Genomic DNA, 20,749 nt, shown 5'->3' with positions numbered 1-20,749 from the left:
TACGACTAGACGGCCAAAATTCGATCATGACAAGATTTAAGCGTTTTCATTGAGGACTACTTGAACTGCAATGGGAAAAGAAAATATGAAACCTGGCTAATTTTTCTGCTACCAAAGCAAATTAGCTTAAGGTTACAACAATGGTATACCATGCTGCGGCAAGGAATGGTATAATGTTGCTGGTGACTTTTGCTTGGAGTGCCTAAGACCGCAGAGAGCGACGCCGCTGACATTATATCTGGCTGAGTGGCTTCCATGACGCAGCGCTTGTCCTGTGTTTCTTTTGCTTTCTGCAGATCGGTGGGTCAGCCGCTGCCGCACAGAGGAAACGTCTTGGCCTCCCGAATGACGCAAGCAGCCAGGCCACCGTGGTGTACTCGGCCACCAGGGATGACTCTTCGGCGGACGACGGCTTCTTCAGAGTCCTATGCAAGAAGGCCAAAGGAAGACTGCGCAAAGGTGAGGACTCGTCGTCGTCGAGTACGTCCACGATCACTACGGAGCGAGGAGCATCGAAACATACTGCATTTTTTGTGCCAGAGACTCCCACCGGCAATTTCAACCACATCAAAAAGCAATCCACGTCTGCGTTCCTGGAGGCCAGCGTCCCGGGAGCAATTAAAGACGTGAGGGTGAATCGTTTCAGGAATGTCGTCGCCATTGATGTCATGGAGCGGAACGCGCTTGAAGGTTTGAGCATTATCAAAACGCTCGACGGCAACAGCGTTCATTCCCATGTTCTTCTAGGAAATGACACTACGGCAGGCGTTATTTACGACGTCGACGTAGTAATCCTCGACTCTGATCTGCCCAACTTGATTCAGCCAGCTACCGACGGTGTAGCCATACTGCAAGCTCAGCGCCTTGGAAGGACAAAATGTATTAAGTTGGCATTCCAAGGGGACTGCATTCCAACGTACGTGAAAGTTGGGCACTTTCGGCATGCAGTTAGGCCTTTCGTCCCGAATGTTCTTCAGTGCCGGAAATGCATGAATATAGGACTGTGAGTAGTGTGTGCAATTTCACCATCGTGTGCCAACGATGTACTTAGCCACACATCGGCGATGCTTGCCTGGCAACAGTCCTTAAGTGTGCCAATTTCTGCGGCCCTCATCACGCTGCCTCAAAAAATTGCCCTCGCATGAAAAGGGAACGGGCGATATTCAAACAAATGAAAAGAGACAATTCCACACACAGAGAAGCTGCCGCTGCGGTGCGACGACGTCGTCGCCCTCGTCACAGGCCACCTAAAAGGGTAGCGAGCATTGGAAAGGATCGTCCAAGAATTTCCGCAACTTGTCCTCCCCCTCCGCGTACTACTTTAAGGATTGGGAGCAATATGACTGGCGAGGCAGGGGCGGTTGTTGCAGACAGGCCTTGTCCATTCCTTCTCGGAGATACACACACCCGCAGTGCCCAAGCAGGTATTCCGCACGCATAGTCCTGAGCCTATTGCTAAGAACAAGGCCCAACTCCGGTCTAAGACCGGGACCGGCAAGTGACTTGGCCATTGCTCCCGAATAACTCCACACCCTCAATGATAGAACAGTCACCACGCCCAGTGTGCTGAGCCTACTGCTGGTCGGGCAGTAGGTCAGGAACCGGCCCAAGTCACCGACGAGCAAGTAATTGCAATGCTGAAGCCAATCGTGAATGCCATGCGTGTGCTGCTTTCCAGCATGCACATGCCAGCTGCACAGAATGCACTGCAGATGCTGGATTTGTTTAATCCAGTGCTTGCAGCTGTCCAATAGCTGGCACAACGCATCCTCCAGCTTCATAGTTCCGAGAAGTCCGATGCTTACGTTGTCATCAACATTATCAGCCGCAACGGCAGGCAGCCTTTCCACACACTAGAACGTCAGCGCTGCCTGTCTGCCTCGTATCAGTGATGGAGGACTGTAGATCTGTTCTATTCAGGTAGCAGTGTTCGGCAGCCTTCAAGGTGTGCAGGCAACTGATGCGGCGGCCTGTGACTTTCAGTGCGCTTGTCATTGCTTGTCGTACTTGCTACGGACCGCATTGCTTTACTTCTTCTTTTACGCCCGCTCCCCCCTCCTCATCCCTGTCCCCCAGTGCAGGGTAGCCAACCGGAACATTCTTCGGGTTAACCTCCCTGCCTTTCCTTTACCACTTTTTTCTCTCTCTGCCTTCAGTATTCGTCTTTCGGGCTATTTAATCTTAAGAAATGTTTCACGGACTCACCCGTGTGGCTGTAGTGTTGGACGCATTCTGCCCCGGTCACCGGTGGGTGTTGTGGGTGTGATAGCTATTTTTGGTTTCAGTTCGAAGTGCTTGTAGTGAGAGGTCATCTACGTTCGTACGCCTGGTTAGGTTCGAATATGGGACAATTGGCTGCCTCGACAAAGTTAAATCAGTACCGGATGGTCTTGATAATAAGCCGGGAGAAATCCACGAAATATAGGATCCATTTAATTTGCCTAACACTCTCCGGTGACGAATGTTTCTTGCAATGTAACTTAGAAGACATGCCGTAAAAAACGGCAATAGAGTTCCGAGGGGGCCTCGTGATGAACACTTAAATGTGCAGTTGGAACAATATTGTGCACGTTCAATGAGGAAACTCCCATACGGTAATCGTTGATAGAAGTTGTTTTTAAAATACGCCATGGTTAAGGTGTGCGCGACCGCTAAATATGTAAAATGCGAGAAGCGTTCGTTGTGCACCAAGCCGCCATTGCGTAACTAGATTTTAGATATTCTCGTGGCAGCGTTCATAGAACACGGTGTACACCTTTCGCTTCTTGGCAGCGACATTTTTGTAAGCTGAACTTCATGTTGGACTTCTTGATGCACACTGATATGGAAGCATCTCTTTTAGCGCTACGGTACGGCACACAGCAAGTTAACAAATAGTTCTGTTCTGCTGTTTTGATCTCACCAAGGAAGGCCCTGTTATGTCAGATGTTTCCCACCCGTCAGTCAAGAGCGAGGCTAAGTGGAATCTGCATTCAGATTGGGAGCGAGAACATGTCACACATCTTCACGAGAACTGCCTGAAGTGTTTCCTTCGTTACGTCGCTGTCACCGCTTGAGCGGGAAGCGGAGAGAAAGCATGCATTGTAAAATGCTTTAGAACTCATGCTAGGTACCTTTTAAAGGTTAGGAAGACGTAATACTGAGAACAGTTTTCGACTTTCTGGTATCGGGCCAAGGGGATCCATGAGTTTGAAAGAAACGTTACGGTCTTTTTGGCGGAATATGTTTAATCTACAAACACAAAAATTTGCATTATAAGTAGCAGCTACTTCCTCATATATTCATCGCACGTTATTGAACCAATTCATGTCATGAAAAGACAAGGCGCAAATTTTGTTACGGGAATCTGCATGCATCAGTTTTTCTGACAAGACTCTGGTGGAAAGTTACTCAAGAAGGACCTCTTTTTCGAAGCAGTTCTCCTTCTGGGTGCTCTGGTCTGCGAAAGCGCTGAAAAAAAATCGGCATAAAGGAAACTATATGATCTGTGCCAATGTGGTTCGCGAAAAACAGGCGTGAAAAAAAGTGCAATTTTGCTTATTTGTTGGAGGAAAATCTTGAAAAAAAAACGAGTCAAGAGTACGCATTATCGTACATGAGCAAAAGGTGTAAAACTAGATTCAAAGTTGTGAGCCTAGATGACGTTAGAAGCGCGAAAGACGGTTGTGACAATTTTGGTTTTGAAAACTCAGGTGTAGGAAGAGGCAACTAAAATGCACGAAAATCACGACGCGTTTGCACGCGAAGTCGCTGCGTAAATTTAATAAAAAAATCGAGCCAAGAGGCGGTTCTCAAATATGAAAAAAATAGTGAAACATTTCGTTATAACTCGGAAAAATTCACTAGATATATATTTTAACCTCTGCAGTGGGAGGAAATCATTTCAATGGTATTGTAATTATCGGCACATAGCTTCTTTTTTCTGGAGATTAGCATAGAAAATACCATTTTTATAAGTGTTTAGTAATTCTGTCTTCCAGGAAAAGCCACTTCACGAATTATTACCTTCATTATTTCTCTGAACAACGAACTCAGTACTATTGGTTTGATCAGCTGGCACCTCAAAAAGCTCACTGATCGAATTTAGAGGTCCGAATACTCTTTGCGCTGTTCGTAGAGAAAAAAACAAATGAACAATCTCACGAGCACATAATCATTTTCGTGTTTGAACATGTGCGCGCGTTCACTTCCGCAAAATAAAGCCAGGTAAACGGCATGCTTTTTGGCCTAAATATTCGTCACATGTCTGTGAAATATTTTTATTAGCCGGTCTTTTCCATTTATCAGCACGGTAAAGTGTGCACTATTTGTCATCGCAATCACAAATACAAGTAAGTAAATGTGTCTTGTTTTGCTCACGTCCGACAAAGAGCACGGGGCACACTAATGCTGTCACACCACCCCGCGGGGAGCGCATTATTATCAATGCCATACAGAAATGTGTTTTTTTTCCGCCCCGGCTCCGAACGAAGAATGGGCCCTCGGCTCGGTGCCGCGGAGCAGTGTGAGCAAGACGGGTTGCGTGGGACTGTCACTGCGATTGACAGCTTTGCGGAAAAACCTAGCCGACCTTCTATCCAAGCCAGGTTGCGGCATTTTACGGATCAGTGCAACAGGAAAACACTCGCTGTGCCGTGAGTGTCACCTTTGATTGGCATTCAGACAGTAATCCGTGCCAGCAGCAGGAAAGCTAGAACAACACATGCGCCAGACAGATACCGCGCAGCAAATTTTGGCAAAATGCTCTGCCGAAGTTGCCCCGGGCCAAACAACCTCCTATAGATCAGCGCACAAGGCGGCGCGCTACGTGCTCTTGGGCGCGTGCATGTTTTTTTGCAACAAAGTGCGAGCGAGTGAGGTGATGGCCTAATGGCGCAACTTGTAAACCACCTTGTTCCTTCTCCCTTTAATGTACAGCCGAATGAAGTGATTTAGCGCATGACCAGCATGACCGAACAAAGAAGGGGTCAACCACGGTATCTCGAGGCCGGTTCTAGATAAGGACGAAGCCAGCCATCCAGCCGGAGAATTCGGCTTGCGGGGCTTGCACGACGCCGAAAGGCTTTGTGGTTGCGGAGACCCCGGTGTGCTGCCGAGACTTTCCTGGACCGCATCTTGGGAAGCGGTGTACTCAGCGCAAGCCAGCATCAAGACGAAAGCAGAAGCGGTACGTTGTGTCTGTGTCTCCCGCAGCCACACCGTTGTACCACGCGGAAGTGCAATTAGCGTATTGTATTGTTTTGTTGGAGCCACCGTCGTATTGCCTGCATTGTATGACGGCGTTGCCTGCAAAAAGGAGCTCTTTCTTTATCATGGCGTGGCGCTAGCATGACCGCAGCGTAGTGTTCTCGGCTCCTTTGCGCAATGGCTGTGCCGGACCTTTGAGCGCATTCCTTTTTGGGGAATATATAGCCGCTTTGATCCTTACTTGGGAAGTGCTACTCGTAGGGCAAGAGCACGACTCTCGAGTTCGAGGTAGTAGGAATCGTGGTCCTAGTTTGAATCAACGCTTTTTTGTGAGTATTTCTGAAGTATACAGTCCAACTGTGAAGCGGGACGATGCAGGTCACGGACGCTGTCGAATCTGTTTAAATTCAGGGCTTTGGTTATATGATTTGTCAGCGTCTTCCTTTGAAAGCGTGTTTTGTAGCCGGTGGCTGCCATCTTATATTTCCACACAGCTACTGAGCTGTCTTCAAGTCAGAATATAAATCAGCCGCGTCTGACGGGCCTCTTTTTCTGTGTTGAGTCGCGGCGCAAAAGTGCACATGCGGCCGAATATGTTTGCTTTGTGTGAACGCGATATTTTTTTCAGTAATAGTCTAAGACAGCAAATCCGACTTCACCAACATGTTATTCCATAGAATGCCGTTCTTCTGCGTAGAATGATTCACGAGGCACCTCGAAACAAGGAGCTCAACGCCAACTCTTTTAAAAGGAATACGGCAGCCCTTCAGACACGGCTTAGAAAGCATGCACATTTTCGAAGAGCTCCAGGCCGAAACGGCCGCCAGGAGTTGTGAAGAGCGAGACTTTTGGAAAAGCGAATGCAAACACAGCTGTCACCTAGCATTGCACCTGTGAAAAATGCACAGCTTACAAGAGTTCTGATTAGCTGGCTTGAAAGGCAAAATACCATCTTTCGACGGTGCAAGGGAGCCAAGATGTTTCTCAACCGTGAGCTGCTCATGATTTTGCTCATTGCTCTTTCAGGAGAAATGCGGTCTGGGATATGCTACGTGGCCCGATCCGGAACTGAAATTAAAAATGGTGCGTACACATAAGGTATCTGCACGTAGATCTCCCAAATGCAGCGATATTGCGCAGCAGTATCAAACCTAATAGAAATGAATTTAATTTAGCACACCCTGAGAAGCCCAGCGATGAAATAGTGGAGTCGCTAGGAGTACCCGTATCCTACTCGCCAGCGAGGTGAAATATTCTCGGTATATTTCTTCTTCATTTTTTTATGGTCACGTTCTGTACCATGTAGTTTGAAATAGAAATGCTCTCTATATCGCACTGAAGTGTATTATTACAGAATTTTTCCCGGTGTTTAATTGCTTGTGCCAAGGGCACCGATAAAACACTACTCCGGACCGCATCTTTCTCGTCCTCCCAAACTTCTCTGCGCGAAGTGTGAAAAGTTTCTTCTTTTCTTTGGCCTAGTTGAGATAAAAGTAGCCATAATTAGCTTTGCAATATAGTGCGCCTAACATCTGTGCCGCAACTCAAAATCATTTTGTGCCGAATATTCAAGGTGCTGAGTAACTGTTCTAAGTGTCATCATAACTATAAGTGGAATCAGAAGGCCGGTTACGTCTACCGCAGAATAATTGCCGCCTTTTATGGTCTTTAATCAGCCCTATAGCAACAAACATTTTAATCTAATCTGCCCAGCTGACCCGTTATCGCCCCTACCTGTTTACAACAAATATGCGGAGATGGCAACCCAATATCTTAAAAAGTCCGTTAGGTGATGAAGACCTGTGAAGAAACTCCGCTCTTGCAAATTTAAAAAGACAACTTACAGGAAACTTAAGAGCTGGTTCAAGTTCAGCCGCATTGAAAGCAAACTAACGAGCGAACAGTGTTGTTTTTTTAGCCAGCACTGATTATTATAGGTCCCCCACTCTTCGCACGTGTTAACTCATCGCCCTGAGATCTACTGTACGATTGACCGCCGCTCAACGATATTGTTTTAAGCCCTTGAGTACTGTAAAGACGTCATTTAGGCTAATTTTTTTCTCTCAGCAGTCGCATACCAGTTAAACGATTTGAAGTAGTAGCTAGCAGTATTGGTCCATTTCCAAATGATTTAGATAATTTCGCCCTCTCATTTCGTGGTCATTGACACAGCCGATGAGTGGCCCGTGAGTCAACGACTGGCGTTCTTGCGAGCCCTCGGTTTTGACGGGACAGGCGCTGATAGGTTTGAAAGTGGGGAAAATAAAATAAATGAAGTAACAATTCATTGCAAGATCCAGCCCGAAGTGATTAATTAGAACTTCTTAACAAAGATGTTCAGGTTTTGGCTAATGTTTCTATTACACTTCTGTGAACATGTATTTGTTAAACAAAAAGAGGACACAAGCTTGTTTGCTTCTTCATGTGCGTTTTTTCTCGTGGTTGTTGCAGGCCACTGCACATTCAGAAATAAAACGATTCCAGTGGACCAGGTCATCAATGTGGAGCACCCCTGCGAGGAATGGCGATGTGACGCAGCCTCAAAAAGCGTTTTAATTGCAGGGTAGGGTTAACATGCTTTTCATTTTACTTTAGACATACAACGGTTGCACGATAGAAAACATATAGAATTAAATTCAAAATTTTTTGAACAGCAATCTAAGGGGAAAGGAACATGAAAATCTCCATGAATTCCCTCAGCCCTGCCCATCCTTCAAATATATACAGGATGTTCCAGCCATAAAAGTCGTGATACGCAAAAAGAGGCTCGTAACAATCAAGAATTTAATTGGCATGGTAATGACATTTGAGTGTTTAGAAAAAGATCATTGCATCAGCCATGATCAAGTGAACTTGCGAAAATTGTGCGCTAAAGCGCTGCCCATCTGAATGTCACTGTACTGTGGACAGTAGGCTCTCTACTGTGCGCCTGGGGAAGAACCCTTTCATCTGCCTCCCGCCACTTGCGATGACATTATACACCGTTAAGTGCCTGGACGGGTCTAATACAGCTATCTGATAAAATACTGCTTCTGTAATTATAAAACCCGCAGAAAAATGTCAAAACTTGGTTCAAAGTTGTAATCCCAGCGTGCTGTTCGGAGATATACTAACTATGAAATTTTGTTTTAACATTTGAGAACAGGTGCGTGAAACACCCTGTCATTATTAATAATGACTTCCAGTTTACACATACAGGCATCAACACACAGCCCATTCGGCTTGCTTTTTGTGCTGCAACGATATTTCCTGGCTTGTTCAGCGTCAGCATATCTTTTCATGTGCATCTTAGTTCCCCCATTATCCGGTTTTCTTCCAGAAAGGGGAGAGTAACCGAATTTCTTAGGGCCAGATTAGGCTAATGAAGCTCTAGATGCGTTCTGCTTTGAAATTCTTGATGCATTTTTACTGGTATTTGTGGCTGGAGTGAAACAAGCATTATTTAGGGACTGAAATATTCGTTCATTGCTCGCTTCATTAGGGCGCTGCAAGCTATGAAACAAAAATAAATTCACAGAAATTCGCAGAAAAAATAACCGATGCAGGTAATTAATTACCATCTGTATTTCCACTTTTAGGGCAACAGAAAACGTTTTTTTTCGATCTTCAGCTCACCACATTGAGTTCTGTATCCTCGTCTCCTCTGAATCTTAATAAACCATAGAAACTCCTCTTTGTAATAATATCCTACTTTGTACGATATTACTGATAACACCAAAATTTACATTCAGATGTTCTTTCGTGTCAAAAAAATTCAACACCTCCCCTAAGAACGGTAAAACACTTCATTCTTTGTTTTGTTAAACTTCCACTTTGAGGCGATTTAAAGTTTCCCAGAAGAAGTTATGCTACGTTTAATCTCTTCTTTATTTCTTTTCCATTCTTATCTTTTACCACCTGCGAACGCAGTCTTCCCAGCTTAGTGTTTGGTCTGTCCGACCATTTCCGTATAGCTCTTCAGGCTAGCACCTGCGGTGGAGCGCGACGATCGCAAAGCGCAAAGCGAAGCAGGTGGAGGATAATATAATTGGGGAAACTGAAGGGAATATCAGCAACGACCGCAAGAACAGTGCAGCCGTGCTGGTGTGTGGAACGTGCAGAGGGCGAACTGCAGTAACTGATAGTAGTGTGAGAAAGGAGGAAGGCAAGGATGAGAGCAGAATGTGTCGATTATTCGAATCCGACGGGCACACCAACAGGGAAGATGGCAAAGGAAATGCCAACAGGTTGACCCGCGCCAACTGGGGAAGAGAGCACAGAACCTCGAGAGCCGAGCTGCCCATGGCTTAGGCAAGTCGTCTCCTTAGCGTGCGGCATCACTGAGTGTGCATATTATGCGAATGTATTATGATTAGTACTAATGTCTGGAATAGAGAGAGCAGTATCTTGTGACGGCCCATACGCTGTAGACAGGGAAGTGCATAAAACAGCTGCGGAAACGAAGACGCACCTCGACGCAGCTTTTTCGGTGGGCCGCACCCACGAGCGGAATACTCAGCGTTCCTTGCGGGCTGTGCAAACCGAAAAAAAAAAAACAACCGGTGTAAAAGCAAGGAAAGGTCAGGCAAAATGGCTGCGCTTGGCTTCTACCAATGCCGCACGCGAGCCGCCCACTTCTGCCTAGTAAAGGTCGAGGCGTGGGTGAAAAGCGTTCAGTTTCCAATTGCACTGTCGGACATTTTGTTTGCTTTATATTTTTACCTGGATTCTGACTGCGCAAGGCTTGATAATTGTGCGTGTACTTATCCTCACTCCACTCCTCCCCCTTTTCGCATCCTTTCTCGAAGGTCTGCAACACTGCATTATGAACGAGGCTGTTAGCAAATGCAAGCACGCACACCAGCGTAGACAGATAATGCGGCTCGTACGAACAAGCTGAAAAGATGCATGCGCTTAAGACTTTGTAAGTCCTATCGAAGCTGCGAAGACCTCTAGAGTGTAGACGCGGCTGTGGTAATAAAATCGGGGACGGAAACGCAAGAGATTCCTGCCCGAATTTGGATTTTGCATTTCAGTTTATTCGCGCGAGTGTAGAGACACTGTGTTCACAAGCGTAAATTCAAAGATGAAATAAAACACTGCAGATAGTACCTCAGGGTAGACCCGACAGGATAATCTTAAGTGCTGCAGTATGTCGGTGTAAGTTAGTAGTGCGGCAGGAGGTTCCACGACATGCGTACTGGGCGCCCGGGGGAGAAGTGCTTGAGGCATGTGCGCTCTCGTTCCTTGGGATGTCCTGGTGACCTGATACCCATATTAAGTGTTTGTGTGTGGGTTCGTAGCCACAGGGTGTAGCTATCTTGCAGGATTTTAGCTACTAGCGGTGTGATCCCACCCCTGAGGTAATTGCGATACGCTGTCTGTCAATCTGGAAGAGTGTATTCCGAGGTAGTGTGTGTTGCAGCTAGAGCAATCGCCACTTCTTCCGCAGCCAGTATGTCCTGGCTAGTCAGTACTAGTCCGTCCATTATTTTGGTGCACTACCACGACGGCGGTCATTCCCTGCTCGGGGCCCGCAGCATCGACATAGAACACGCCCTCGGGCCCGCCGTAGTGCCTTTTCATAGCGTTGGCTTGTGCCTGTCGTCTTGGCTGGTGAAAATCGGGGTGCATATTCCTGGGTAGTGGAGCTGCCTTGAATTGTTCTCTCTATGAGGCTGAGATGTCGTTTTTGGCGTCTAGCAGTCGGGAGAAATTTATGTTTATATCACTGAGGACTTATCGGCCAGTCCGAGTAGTGGAGAGCCATACAACCTGCGCCATGAGGTGTGTCTCTATCAGCTCGTCTGTCGTGTTGTGAACTCCCAGTCGTAAGAGCCCGTCCGTCGATGTCGCAACAGAGAGGACCAGGACATTCTTGCAGGCTGTTCTGAATATGACGTCGAGTTTCTTGATGTCAAGCTTCTTGAGGCGGAGGTAGTGTGCTGCGTAGACGACGCGGCTTACGACGAACGCCTGCACCAGTCGCAGAGTACCTTCTCCTCGCACCCCTGATTTCCGCGTCGTTATCCTGGCGACCATCCTGACGACTTGCTCGCTCACGAGCCGGAGTTTCTGGAGGGCGAGGAGGTTTTTATCGTTGTTATTTATGTAAAGACCCAGTATCTCGATGGTCTGAACTTCCTTGATGGGTGAGTTGTCAACGTGTATGTCGATGGTGTCCTGATCCTTGCGTTGACGGAAGACTGAGTTCAGATTTGTCGGGAGAGAACGTTAGTCCCCAAGCCCGTGCATAATTCTGAAGTGTGGTTGCCGCTGTTTGTAGTTGTTCTTCAATCATTCCCATGCTTCCCGTGGTTGTCCAGATTGTTATATCATTAGCGTACAGGGCGTGTCGTATGCCGGGTACCTGATTGAGAAGGGGTGGCAGATTTAGGAGTGCGATGTTGAAGAGAAGTGGCGATAGTACTGCCCCTTGCGGAGTGCCTCTCGTACCCATCTTCACTTGCGTTATTTACTTTGTGCCGTTGTTGATGTCGACGGTTCTGTACGTAAGGAAATCGCAGATGTACGAGTAGACTCACTGGTCACAGTTCGTGCTGTGGAGGTTGTCAAGGATGGTGGAGTGCTTGACGTTGTCAAACGGTCCCTTGAGGTCGTGGGTTACATGCGCTCTGTTACTGTTTCTGCGTGCGCGGTCAATGACTTCGCGTTTGAGTTGCAGAAGCACATCATGAGTGGACAAGTGTGCCCTGAATCCAAACATCGCGTGTGGCAGTAGCTCGTTGCCCTCAAGATAGTTGGAGAGACGCGCGCGGACTGCCTTTTCTGTGAGTTTGCCGGCGCACGACGTGAGGGATATGGGGCGCAGGTTTTCGATGCTGATTTTATTGCTGGGTTTGGGGACAAAGTGTACATTGGCTGTTTTTCATGCTTGTGGAATGGTGCTGGTGCGCCAGCATTCGTTTATGTAATCCGTCAATTGCTGCAGAGCCTCCGTGCCGAGGTTGGCCAGAAGTCCAACCGCAATTTTGTCTTCTCCCGGGGCTGTACCTCGGCGCATATCTGCTAGCGGCGCTATGATTTCTTCTAAAGTGAAGTGCCTATCTAGGTCTTCGTTCGGTCCCCCGGTAGTCCTTACTGCAAGGTTGTGGGTGCCGTGCGGTGCAGATATAGCAACGCGTGAGTTCATCCACGAGTTCGTGATCCGTGCCTTGAAAGCTGTGTAGGGCTCGATGCGAATTTCAGTGTTGTTCACTCTTCGCTTTCGGAGGGCCAGTCAGGCATCGGAGAAGGTTCCGCGTAGCCTTGGTGTCTGGGCGGCATTTGAGGGATTCGCACTTTGTTAGCCAATTGGCCGAGCGAGGCTCCATGCGTATTGGTCCGCTTGAATAGTAAACCTGGCTATTATAATTCTGAGTTTCCGATTGTGTCTTTGTTTCTTGCACCCTTTTATAAGACCAAGTCTGGCTTCCCAAAGATGTAGGAGGTGGTTGTCAACAGGTGGGTGGTCCTCCAGGGTGGCGAGGATTTTTGTGATCTTTTCTTTAGGGTCGAGAATGGAGGCCGCGCAATTTTCGTAACTGGTCATTTGTTCCGATATAGCTAGTTTGGTGTCCTTCCTGAATGTCTCCCAGTCTGTAATTCTGGCTTGACCTCGTGGTTTGCTGTGCTTGTTGCTTTCGAAGATAGTCTGCAGCATGTAGTGATCGCTGCCTAGAGTCTCTCCCGTGTTGAGCCACTCATAGTGGCGGGCACTACTCACGAGCGTAAGGTCGGGGGAAGTATCCCGCGTTATGGTGGTGCCGACTGCCGTCGGGAGCTGCGGGTCCGAGAGCAGGGTTAGGGCAATGGCAGCGAGGGCGGATGCCAGTTTGCTGCCTTTCGCTTCTTCCCTCGGGTATCCCCATAGGGGGCTAGAAGCATTAAAGTCACCAACTACAGCTAGGGGAGTTTTTCGGGTTTCACTTGGTGCTTTAAGAAAGATCGCGTCGAAGGCTACGCGGGGCTGTTTGGGCCAACTAAATATATTGATGTTCTTTGCTTGCAGGACTGGATCATGCCCCCAAACTCCGCTCGCACCAAGGCCACGCTTCTGTCCTTGTGGGATTTTGCGCGCACCACCGGCGTCGACCGACTCCCCAAACTAACAAATAGGCGCAGAGCCATCCTGATTGAAGCAAAAAGATCCGATCAATTTAAGCACAGCGTTGAAGATTTTGCTTCCTCTGCTTTTTCTGTGGACACCAAATCTCCAGTGTTCCCTCCGTATCAGTGCTGTTATTGCGGTTACTTCTTTGATTGCTCAGAATCATAAGCATGTTTATGCGTCAAGGTCACTTCCGATAGTAGCCGGGCTTGCCAATTAAAATATGCACCAAGAATGTGACTCATGTTTGAGTCAGCGAAAAGTCAGCGCAGCATTTCTAACGCTTCGCTGCTTCCTCTTCAACAGAGCGCTTCATTACCCGAAATTGTTACTTGTAGTCGTTTTGGTGTGTAAGTAATTTGAGAAAAAAAACGATCAATTTTCTGTGAAGCTACTGTGGAACTTCATTTCAGCTGCTCGAAGATGTCAGCCGGACGGGGATGCCGGATGATCGACGGAAGAGGCCAGTATCCAGACTGCTGCCCTCAGATGGCCTGCAGCGGTGACGATTCCTAGCAGAGGCCAACAATCTGAATAAATAATGAAACTCCATGCTCGACTTCGTTGAACGCGACCGTATGTCTGCACGAAACGATCTATGGCATGACGAAAAAAATAAACGAGTGGTGAAAGCGAATACTCCGAAACCACTACGTAATTGATAGAGAGAGGGGCAAAAGGTCTTTTCGGAACGGTTTCTGCTCAAAGAATGGGGACGGAAAGTATCCTGGTATATTTACGGAGTATGTAGACGAGAGGCGAAACAAGTGGAGTTGGTAGGGGGTCAGAAAATTTCTGGAAAGGCTCTGGTATGTCTGTTAGACCGAGAACTCAAATATTTAATAAATGTTTAAAGGCTTATTCTAACGTTTAACGGTGAGTTTCTTAGTTTTCACATGTCGCTTTTAAATTGGTGATGACTAATTACGGTGGTTGCTAAATTTTTGGACCGGGGGCTTAAATTATTTGGTGTAAATTTTTCTTTTCAAAGCTGTGAATGATACTTTGGTACTGTCAGTGCAGACGAGCTGTGCTACGAAGCGGGCAGGATTTACGTGACGAAGCACCATTAGAGGAAAATAATGAATTGAAACTAACAAATCAACATTCTATCTCATGCTTTAGGGAGCAAGATTACACTGGTAAATTGAAGGCCATGTGCAAATAGGGTGAGCTGAGCTTTTAAAACTTCGGAATCGGTTTGGCGGTTTTAGACGACGAACGAGAAAAACCAGCTTTAAAAACTCGTTAGGTTAGCTTTCCCAGGTCGCAAATTGATGAAACGACGTCGCTTGAATTTTTAATGTAAAAATACTTCCACATTTCCTGTTTTTAATGATGTAGGAAATGTTCACGTCGTTTTCATTATGACACCACGTGCAGCGATAACATTTGATGAATATGCAACTTGGGAAAGCAGAGCTGATGACTGCTAGAAGACGTCCATTTCAAGCTCCAAATGCCGAGGACGCTGCCGCTTCGACGATATTCGAACCGGTTAGAAGCTGAGGCATTTTTTATGTTGACGGATATCGATTTCGGAGAATATTTTGCCCCAACTCACCAAAAATAAAAAAAGACGATTAGTTTATTCTGGTTTCTCTATCTTTAATCCTAGTTAGTGAGGTAAATAATGGGGACATTGCCGCACATTCGACCAGAAGAAGTAGCAACGACGCAGTTTTCAAGGCTTTTAAGAAAAAAACCTGTGCGAAGCAGTTTAAAACGCAGGGCTTATGTGCGGTTAGCCGTTTCAAGCTACAGCATTGCCTCCGTAGTCCTAATATTGGAATGAAAACGATATTTTCGCTGCTTTTTTACGTCAGGAGATGTGTACCCGGGCGTATTGTTGTGCTAACTAAAGCTTCTGTATCCTCACTCTCCAACCCTCCTCTCTCCAAAAAACAGCAACATATATAACTATACTATAGAACTCGTTTCTCCAGCTGGCGCGTTTACGAATCCAGCAACAACAGAGCAAGGCATGGTCTCAGCCACCAGTTGTTGGCACCGATCGATACTTCTGGCCCCCGAAACGCAGATATAGGGTAAGGAGAAAATATAGTTTTTTTTCTTCCCTCTACGGCTGCTTCCTGTGAAAAATCTAAAAAATAAGAAATCGCGCCGTAAAAAATTAAAAAAAAAAAACAATTCCTGGATAGGATCTGATCTGTATGACTTTCAGGAGTGAATGTGTTATTATGTGTTATTTGATACCTTCTCTTGCACTTTCGCGCCAAGCTATACATAGCTACATCTCTGCGTTCATATAAAAGGATCGATTAAAGGGATGCATTTCAAAATATTGTGAGGCAGAAGAACGCACCAGCAAATTCACCTTTTTACTTCAGGTAGGCCGAAGCAGCAGCTACCGACTAGTCACAGCTTAGCAACACTTCGTCTTCTCCGCACGACCCGATGACCGATGATGATTACGCTGAGATGAAGATGAAGGTCACTCACAGTGCTTACAACATTCCCCCTCCCGAACGAAAGCGACCATCCTGGTCGCAAATTAAATCTTAAGGTCGGCGGTTAAAGGGTTTCAAGCGCGACACGTGCACAATCTCGGTGCCGCGACACCGACGATCGCGAACAGGCGATGCAGGTGTGATGAGATAGTTTACAGGGGAAGTTTGTTCCAGAACCGTGTACGGGCCAATAAAACGGCTCAGAAACTTTTCACACAGGCCGGGGATGCGAGTAGGTGTCCAGAGTAGCACTTCGTCTCCAGGGCGGAAAGACACTGAGCGATGAGTCGCATCATACGTGCTTTTCCTGGAAGCTTGAGTGGCTTCAGTTTGAAGGCGGGCACGATCACGGCAGTGGGCGATACGAGACACGAACTGTTCGTGGGAAGGCGCGGCAGAAGGAGTAGAAGCTGTGAAGAAAGATGCTTCGAGGGAGAAGGTAGGATGGCGGGCATAAACAAGAAAAAACGGAGAGTAGGTGGTGGTTCGTTGAACGGCAGTGTTGTAGGCGAAGGTTACAAAGGGGAGTAAAGAGTCCCAGTTGTTGTGCTGAGGGTGAATGTAGGTGGATAGCATATCAGAAAGGGTGCGATGAAAGCGTTCTGTGAGGCCATTGGTCTGAGGGTGGTAAGGAGATGTAGTTTTATGCACCGTGCCGGAAGCATGAAGCACTGCGGCGAGGACGGTGGAGAGGAACGACTTGCCACGATCGCTAAGGAGGAGGCGAGGGGCGCCGTGGCGAAGAAGTATGGTGTGGAGGAAGAAGTTGGCGATTTCGGAAGCGGAGCCGGAAGGAAGTGCTGCGGTTTCAGCGTATCGGGTGAGGTGGTCAACGGCAGTAACGACCCAGCGGTTGCCAGCTGGAGTCAAGGGCAGGGGTCCATACAAGTCGATTCCGACGACTTCGAAAGGTGTGGAAGGACATGGGAGAGGTTGCAAGAGACCGGCAGGAGGCGACGTAGACCGCTTGCGTCGTTGACAAGGGATGCAAGACGCTACGTATTTTAATACTGAGGTTGAAAGGCCAGGCCAGAAGAAACGACGTTTGATGCGGTCATAGGTTTTGTGGTACCCAAGGTGACCTGCGGTGGGGTCGTCGTGGAAGGCTTGTAGAACTTGAGGACGCAGGGAAGAAGGAATTACGGGAACCCATGTGTGGCCCAGTGGGCTGTAGTTGTGCCAAAATAATGTGCCATCCTGTAACTTAATTTTTCTGAAGCTCCCGGATACGAAGGTGCACAAGGATCTCAATCCGATCAGCGAATCGTTGTAGCAATGTTGCGCGCCACAAAGCAGCAAGGTAGCAAGATCTGCGCAGTTGCCATGAGTGTCAGTGCTCAAGGGGCGCTGGCTTTAGTGATAGAAATGTCGCTAGAAGAGCTGCAGAAAAGTGCGGTCCCGTTGAAGTAAACACAGTGAAAATTTCAGGCGCAGGCGTGTCGACAGGTACTGGCGGGGCTTTCACGTTTATTTCGCCTTTGTCAATTAGTGGAGGTGTGTCTTTTCATTTGCGCACAATTTCTTAGCCAGCTGGCGTACTCAAAGTGTTAAACAGTTCTGGTAGGTGGGCACACAAAAAAATGTGGTTCTTCCCGCGGTCCACGAAGCACATCATTCTTTATCTTTCAGATGAGGCAGAGCGCACAAAGAACTTATTCTGGAGTCGAGGAGTTTGCAGCACGAATAGTGCGCAGTGAAAAGAAACTGCGTAAAAAATGAACCAATACCCTAAACCGATATACGTCAGAAGCCACAACTAATCTGCAGAATGACGTAGACATCGTCACGTCCTAGCATGAAAGCGGAACATAATTACGAACATCACAAACCTCGGATCTATGAGATTTTCTCGCTAATAGGGCATTGTCCGTAAGCCTTACGCAGCTGACTCCATTATCGTCTTACAAGTACGAGTATCTTGCAGCACTTGGGACTTGTCTTCGACTCTCTTGCGTAAACTTTGGCTAACGAAGCGAAGAGCCCGCTTCACCGTGATTCATTTTGCTTTTTGTTATCGAAAATTCTATCCTCCTGTCTTGACTCTACCGTGGATCGCAGTACATTAGATTCCCGATATAGAACAGACAGCGAAGCGAGGTACTATTAGTTCAAATGTTTGATGTTCACTAGTTAAATTTATGCTGAAACAACTTAATCCAATTATTGTTCTCAGCAGAAATTGATTCCCTGGTTCTGTCTGGGTAAGTAGTCGTTTGTCGGGAATCAGAAGACGAATTTATCGGCGAGAAAAATTGATATAGAAATTTTCCTGCCAAATTGTTCAAACTCGCGATGTCCTTAGCGAAAAGAACGGGTTGCCACCATTATTAAGTGAATGGCCTCTGGGATCCGGTCCCGAAAATCGGTGTCAGCGCATGCAGGCAGCACTATTTTTCATTGTTTTGCCGATTTTTTTTCTTCATTTTATAAATATCTTTAGCGCTTTCAAAGCGGTCAGCAGCCTCTTCTCCAAGCTGAGAATTTAAGTGTGACATGCTTCTCGGGAGCTGAGCCAGCTTGGAGACCATATATTTAACTCAATGTTGCACAGGAAAACGTTTGGTGCAAAAATTTACATTGAAATAACTTGCATGATAGGAGGTACAAAAGACTCAATAGGAGGAAGAAGCTGAAGGTGGTGCAGGCCTACGCGCCTACATCCAGCCATGATGACCAGACCGTTGAAAGCTCCTATGAAGACGTGAGGTTGGCAATGAACAAAGTAAAATCATAGTGCACTATACAGATGGGCGACTTCAATGTGAAGGTGGGCAAGAAGCAGGCTGGCAACCGCGCTGTAGAAGACTATGGGATAGGTTGTAGGAATAGCAGGGGAGAGTTATTTGCAGAATTCGCAGATAGAAATAATTTACGGATCATGAATAACTACTTTCGCAAACGAGAGAACATGAAGTGTATCAGGAAGAGCCCCAATGGTGAGACTAAAAATGAAATCGACTTCATACTTCATACTTTTTGTATTTGGTTGTGTTATTTGGGTTTTTGGTTTCGTATTTAGGAGATAGTATGGTTTGGTGGGGTTTATTGTCCGAACGTTTCGCATGGCCTACTAGCGACAGCGCAGTGGAGGGCTTCGAATGAGTTTCAACCACGTGTGGTTCTTTGATGTGAACTTGCATAGCACAGCATATAGCCGGATTTGCATATCGCTTGAAAATGAAGCCACCGCAGCCAGGAGGTGGCGTTTCAATGAAAAAAAAGAGAAAGAGAGATGAATGTAACGTAATGAATGCGTGCAGAGGGATCCCCTCTTAGAATAAGCACGCGAGTGTGTGGCAGTGCCTATCGAAACATTTATGTATTCGACCCGCTCAGGCATCGATTCAAATTGGCGCATGAGCAGGGGGCCTGGAGCTGGTGCTTCGAGTCGTTTGCAACTTTGGTGCGGGCTGGGACTGACGCACTGGCACTCCGAAGAGCGCGGCCGCACACTTGCTTGCTGAACCTAAGAGTAAACCATCCTGTACTAACTATTTGGAGAAAAACTGGTATACAGCACTCTTGTTTTAGAAGACACTTTCGCTAGTAGGCACTGATTTGCCTGGAATGACGCCGCTATCGCGGTCAAGGACTGGAATGCGATAGCGAGTGTTCGTCATGAGTCGCTGCTCATCCAGACGACGCCCAATAATATTAATACGATAGATAGAAACATGCCAGCTGTCTGCGCACGCACCCTACGCAATTCGTTACGCATTACATTAGGAAGCTACTGCCTGTCCATATCATTGTGAACAATGAAGCAGTACGCGCTCCAAAACTTCAATTCCATCATCTTTTACCTAGTTTGTGTGGGTGCTTTGTTGGTACCGTTACGAATAGTAGCGTAGCTTGCAGCTCGGGTAACACCTTTCGGCGTATTTGCCTATATCAAGAACGCCGCGTATCGAAATGAGTAGACTGATATGCTTCAGGATAAAACAGGCCACACATTCACCTGTCTCGACAGCACGATCTGATGAAAAGGTGGCATACCAAACAAGAGAAGTTTGAGTGGTGCGCACCTCTTTTACACCCGAACGGGTCTTTTGCTTTGGTTTTATGAAGGTTAACGTCCTAAAGCGACTCATGCTATGAGGGACGTCGCAGTGGAAAGTTCCGAACAGTTTTTACTTCCCTAATGTTCTTTAGCGGTCGCTAACATCGCACAGTAGACGATCCTCTAGCATTTCGCCTCCATCGAAATGCGGCCGCCACGGCAGGGATTGAACCCGCGTCTTTAGGGTCAGTGGTCGAGCACCATTACTACAGAGCAACCGCTGCGCCTGGTACAGTAGATTTGCAGGTAGGACTTTATTCATTTCAGCCGCTTATAGAAAGCAGGAAATGCAAGTATATGGAGGACAATCTAGCAGCTAATGCTAACCTCGCAATAGAACATAGCGCGTAAAAAAAATTGATTTTTCGTGTGTTTGTCTTTAGTCGTGTCTATGCACATGGAATTCGTAAAGCATGTGTATATTGGGGATAAACTCTTGGGCTCTCGCAGCGAAATGAGTTAGTCGTCGTTGAACCTGTCCATGTTGTGCAGTTAGTAACGATAATTAAAACCACCAAATTTTAGCTGACCTTTTGATTTCCTGCTGCACGCAGTATTTGGAGAAGCGTTTTATTTTTTCTTACTTTTATGGTTGAATTAAAAGAAGCACGAGGAGGTCCCCTTTTTATTCGTTAATGGCGATGTATTGCGCGAAGGTCCATGAGCAAAATGTAAAAAGATACGTGGAGTGTTTTTCCTCTATCATCTGCTGCAATATGAACAGTCGCCAGTTTTCTGAGAAGTTCAGTTGAGAAGCACGCGAAAAAGCGTGCAATCGTTTCTCTGGTATCGCATCTTAACGCAACTCGGGTTTCCACTCGAAAATACTGGCTCAAATCTTTCGAGAGTGCGGCCTTGAGAAGGAAGCGCCTGGAAGTCCTTATTACGGCGTTTATCACTTCTTGGTATCTCTGTGGTGAGTCTGGCGCTGCTGTGGCCTCG

The 20,749-nt window shown here is 46.9% G+C and overlaps 1 protein-coding gene across 1 annotated transcript; it reads left to right on the top strand.

The window, feature by feature from the left end:
* Positions 1 to 390: 390 nt before the first annotated feature.
* LOC144097804 (complement inhibitor CirpT2-like) lies at positions 391 to 13,845 on the top strand. The gene is made up of 5 exons (XM_077630432.1): positions 391 to 459; positions 5,062 to 5,167; positions 6,214 to 6,270; positions 7,639 to 7,750; positions 13,690 to 13,845. The coding sequence occupies exons 1-5, from the start codon at positions 391 to 393 to the stop codon at positions 13,790 to 13,792; spliced, it is 447 nt and encodes a 148-aa protein (XP_077486558.1). The 3' UTR covers positions 13,793 to 13,845.
* Positions 13,846 to 20,749: the final 6,904 nt, after the last annotated feature.

This window comes from Amblyomma americanum, chromosome 7 (assembly GCF_052857255.1).
Source record: "Amblyomma americanum isolate KBUSLIRL-KWMA chromosome 7, ASM5285725v1, whole genome shotgun sequence".
In the NCBI taxonomy this organism is placed as follows: domain Eukaryota; kingdom Metazoa; phylum Arthropoda; class Arachnida; order Ixodida; family Ixodidae; genus Amblyomma; species Amblyomma americanum.
This window is presented reverse-complemented; position numbering and strand designations above follow the sequence as displayed.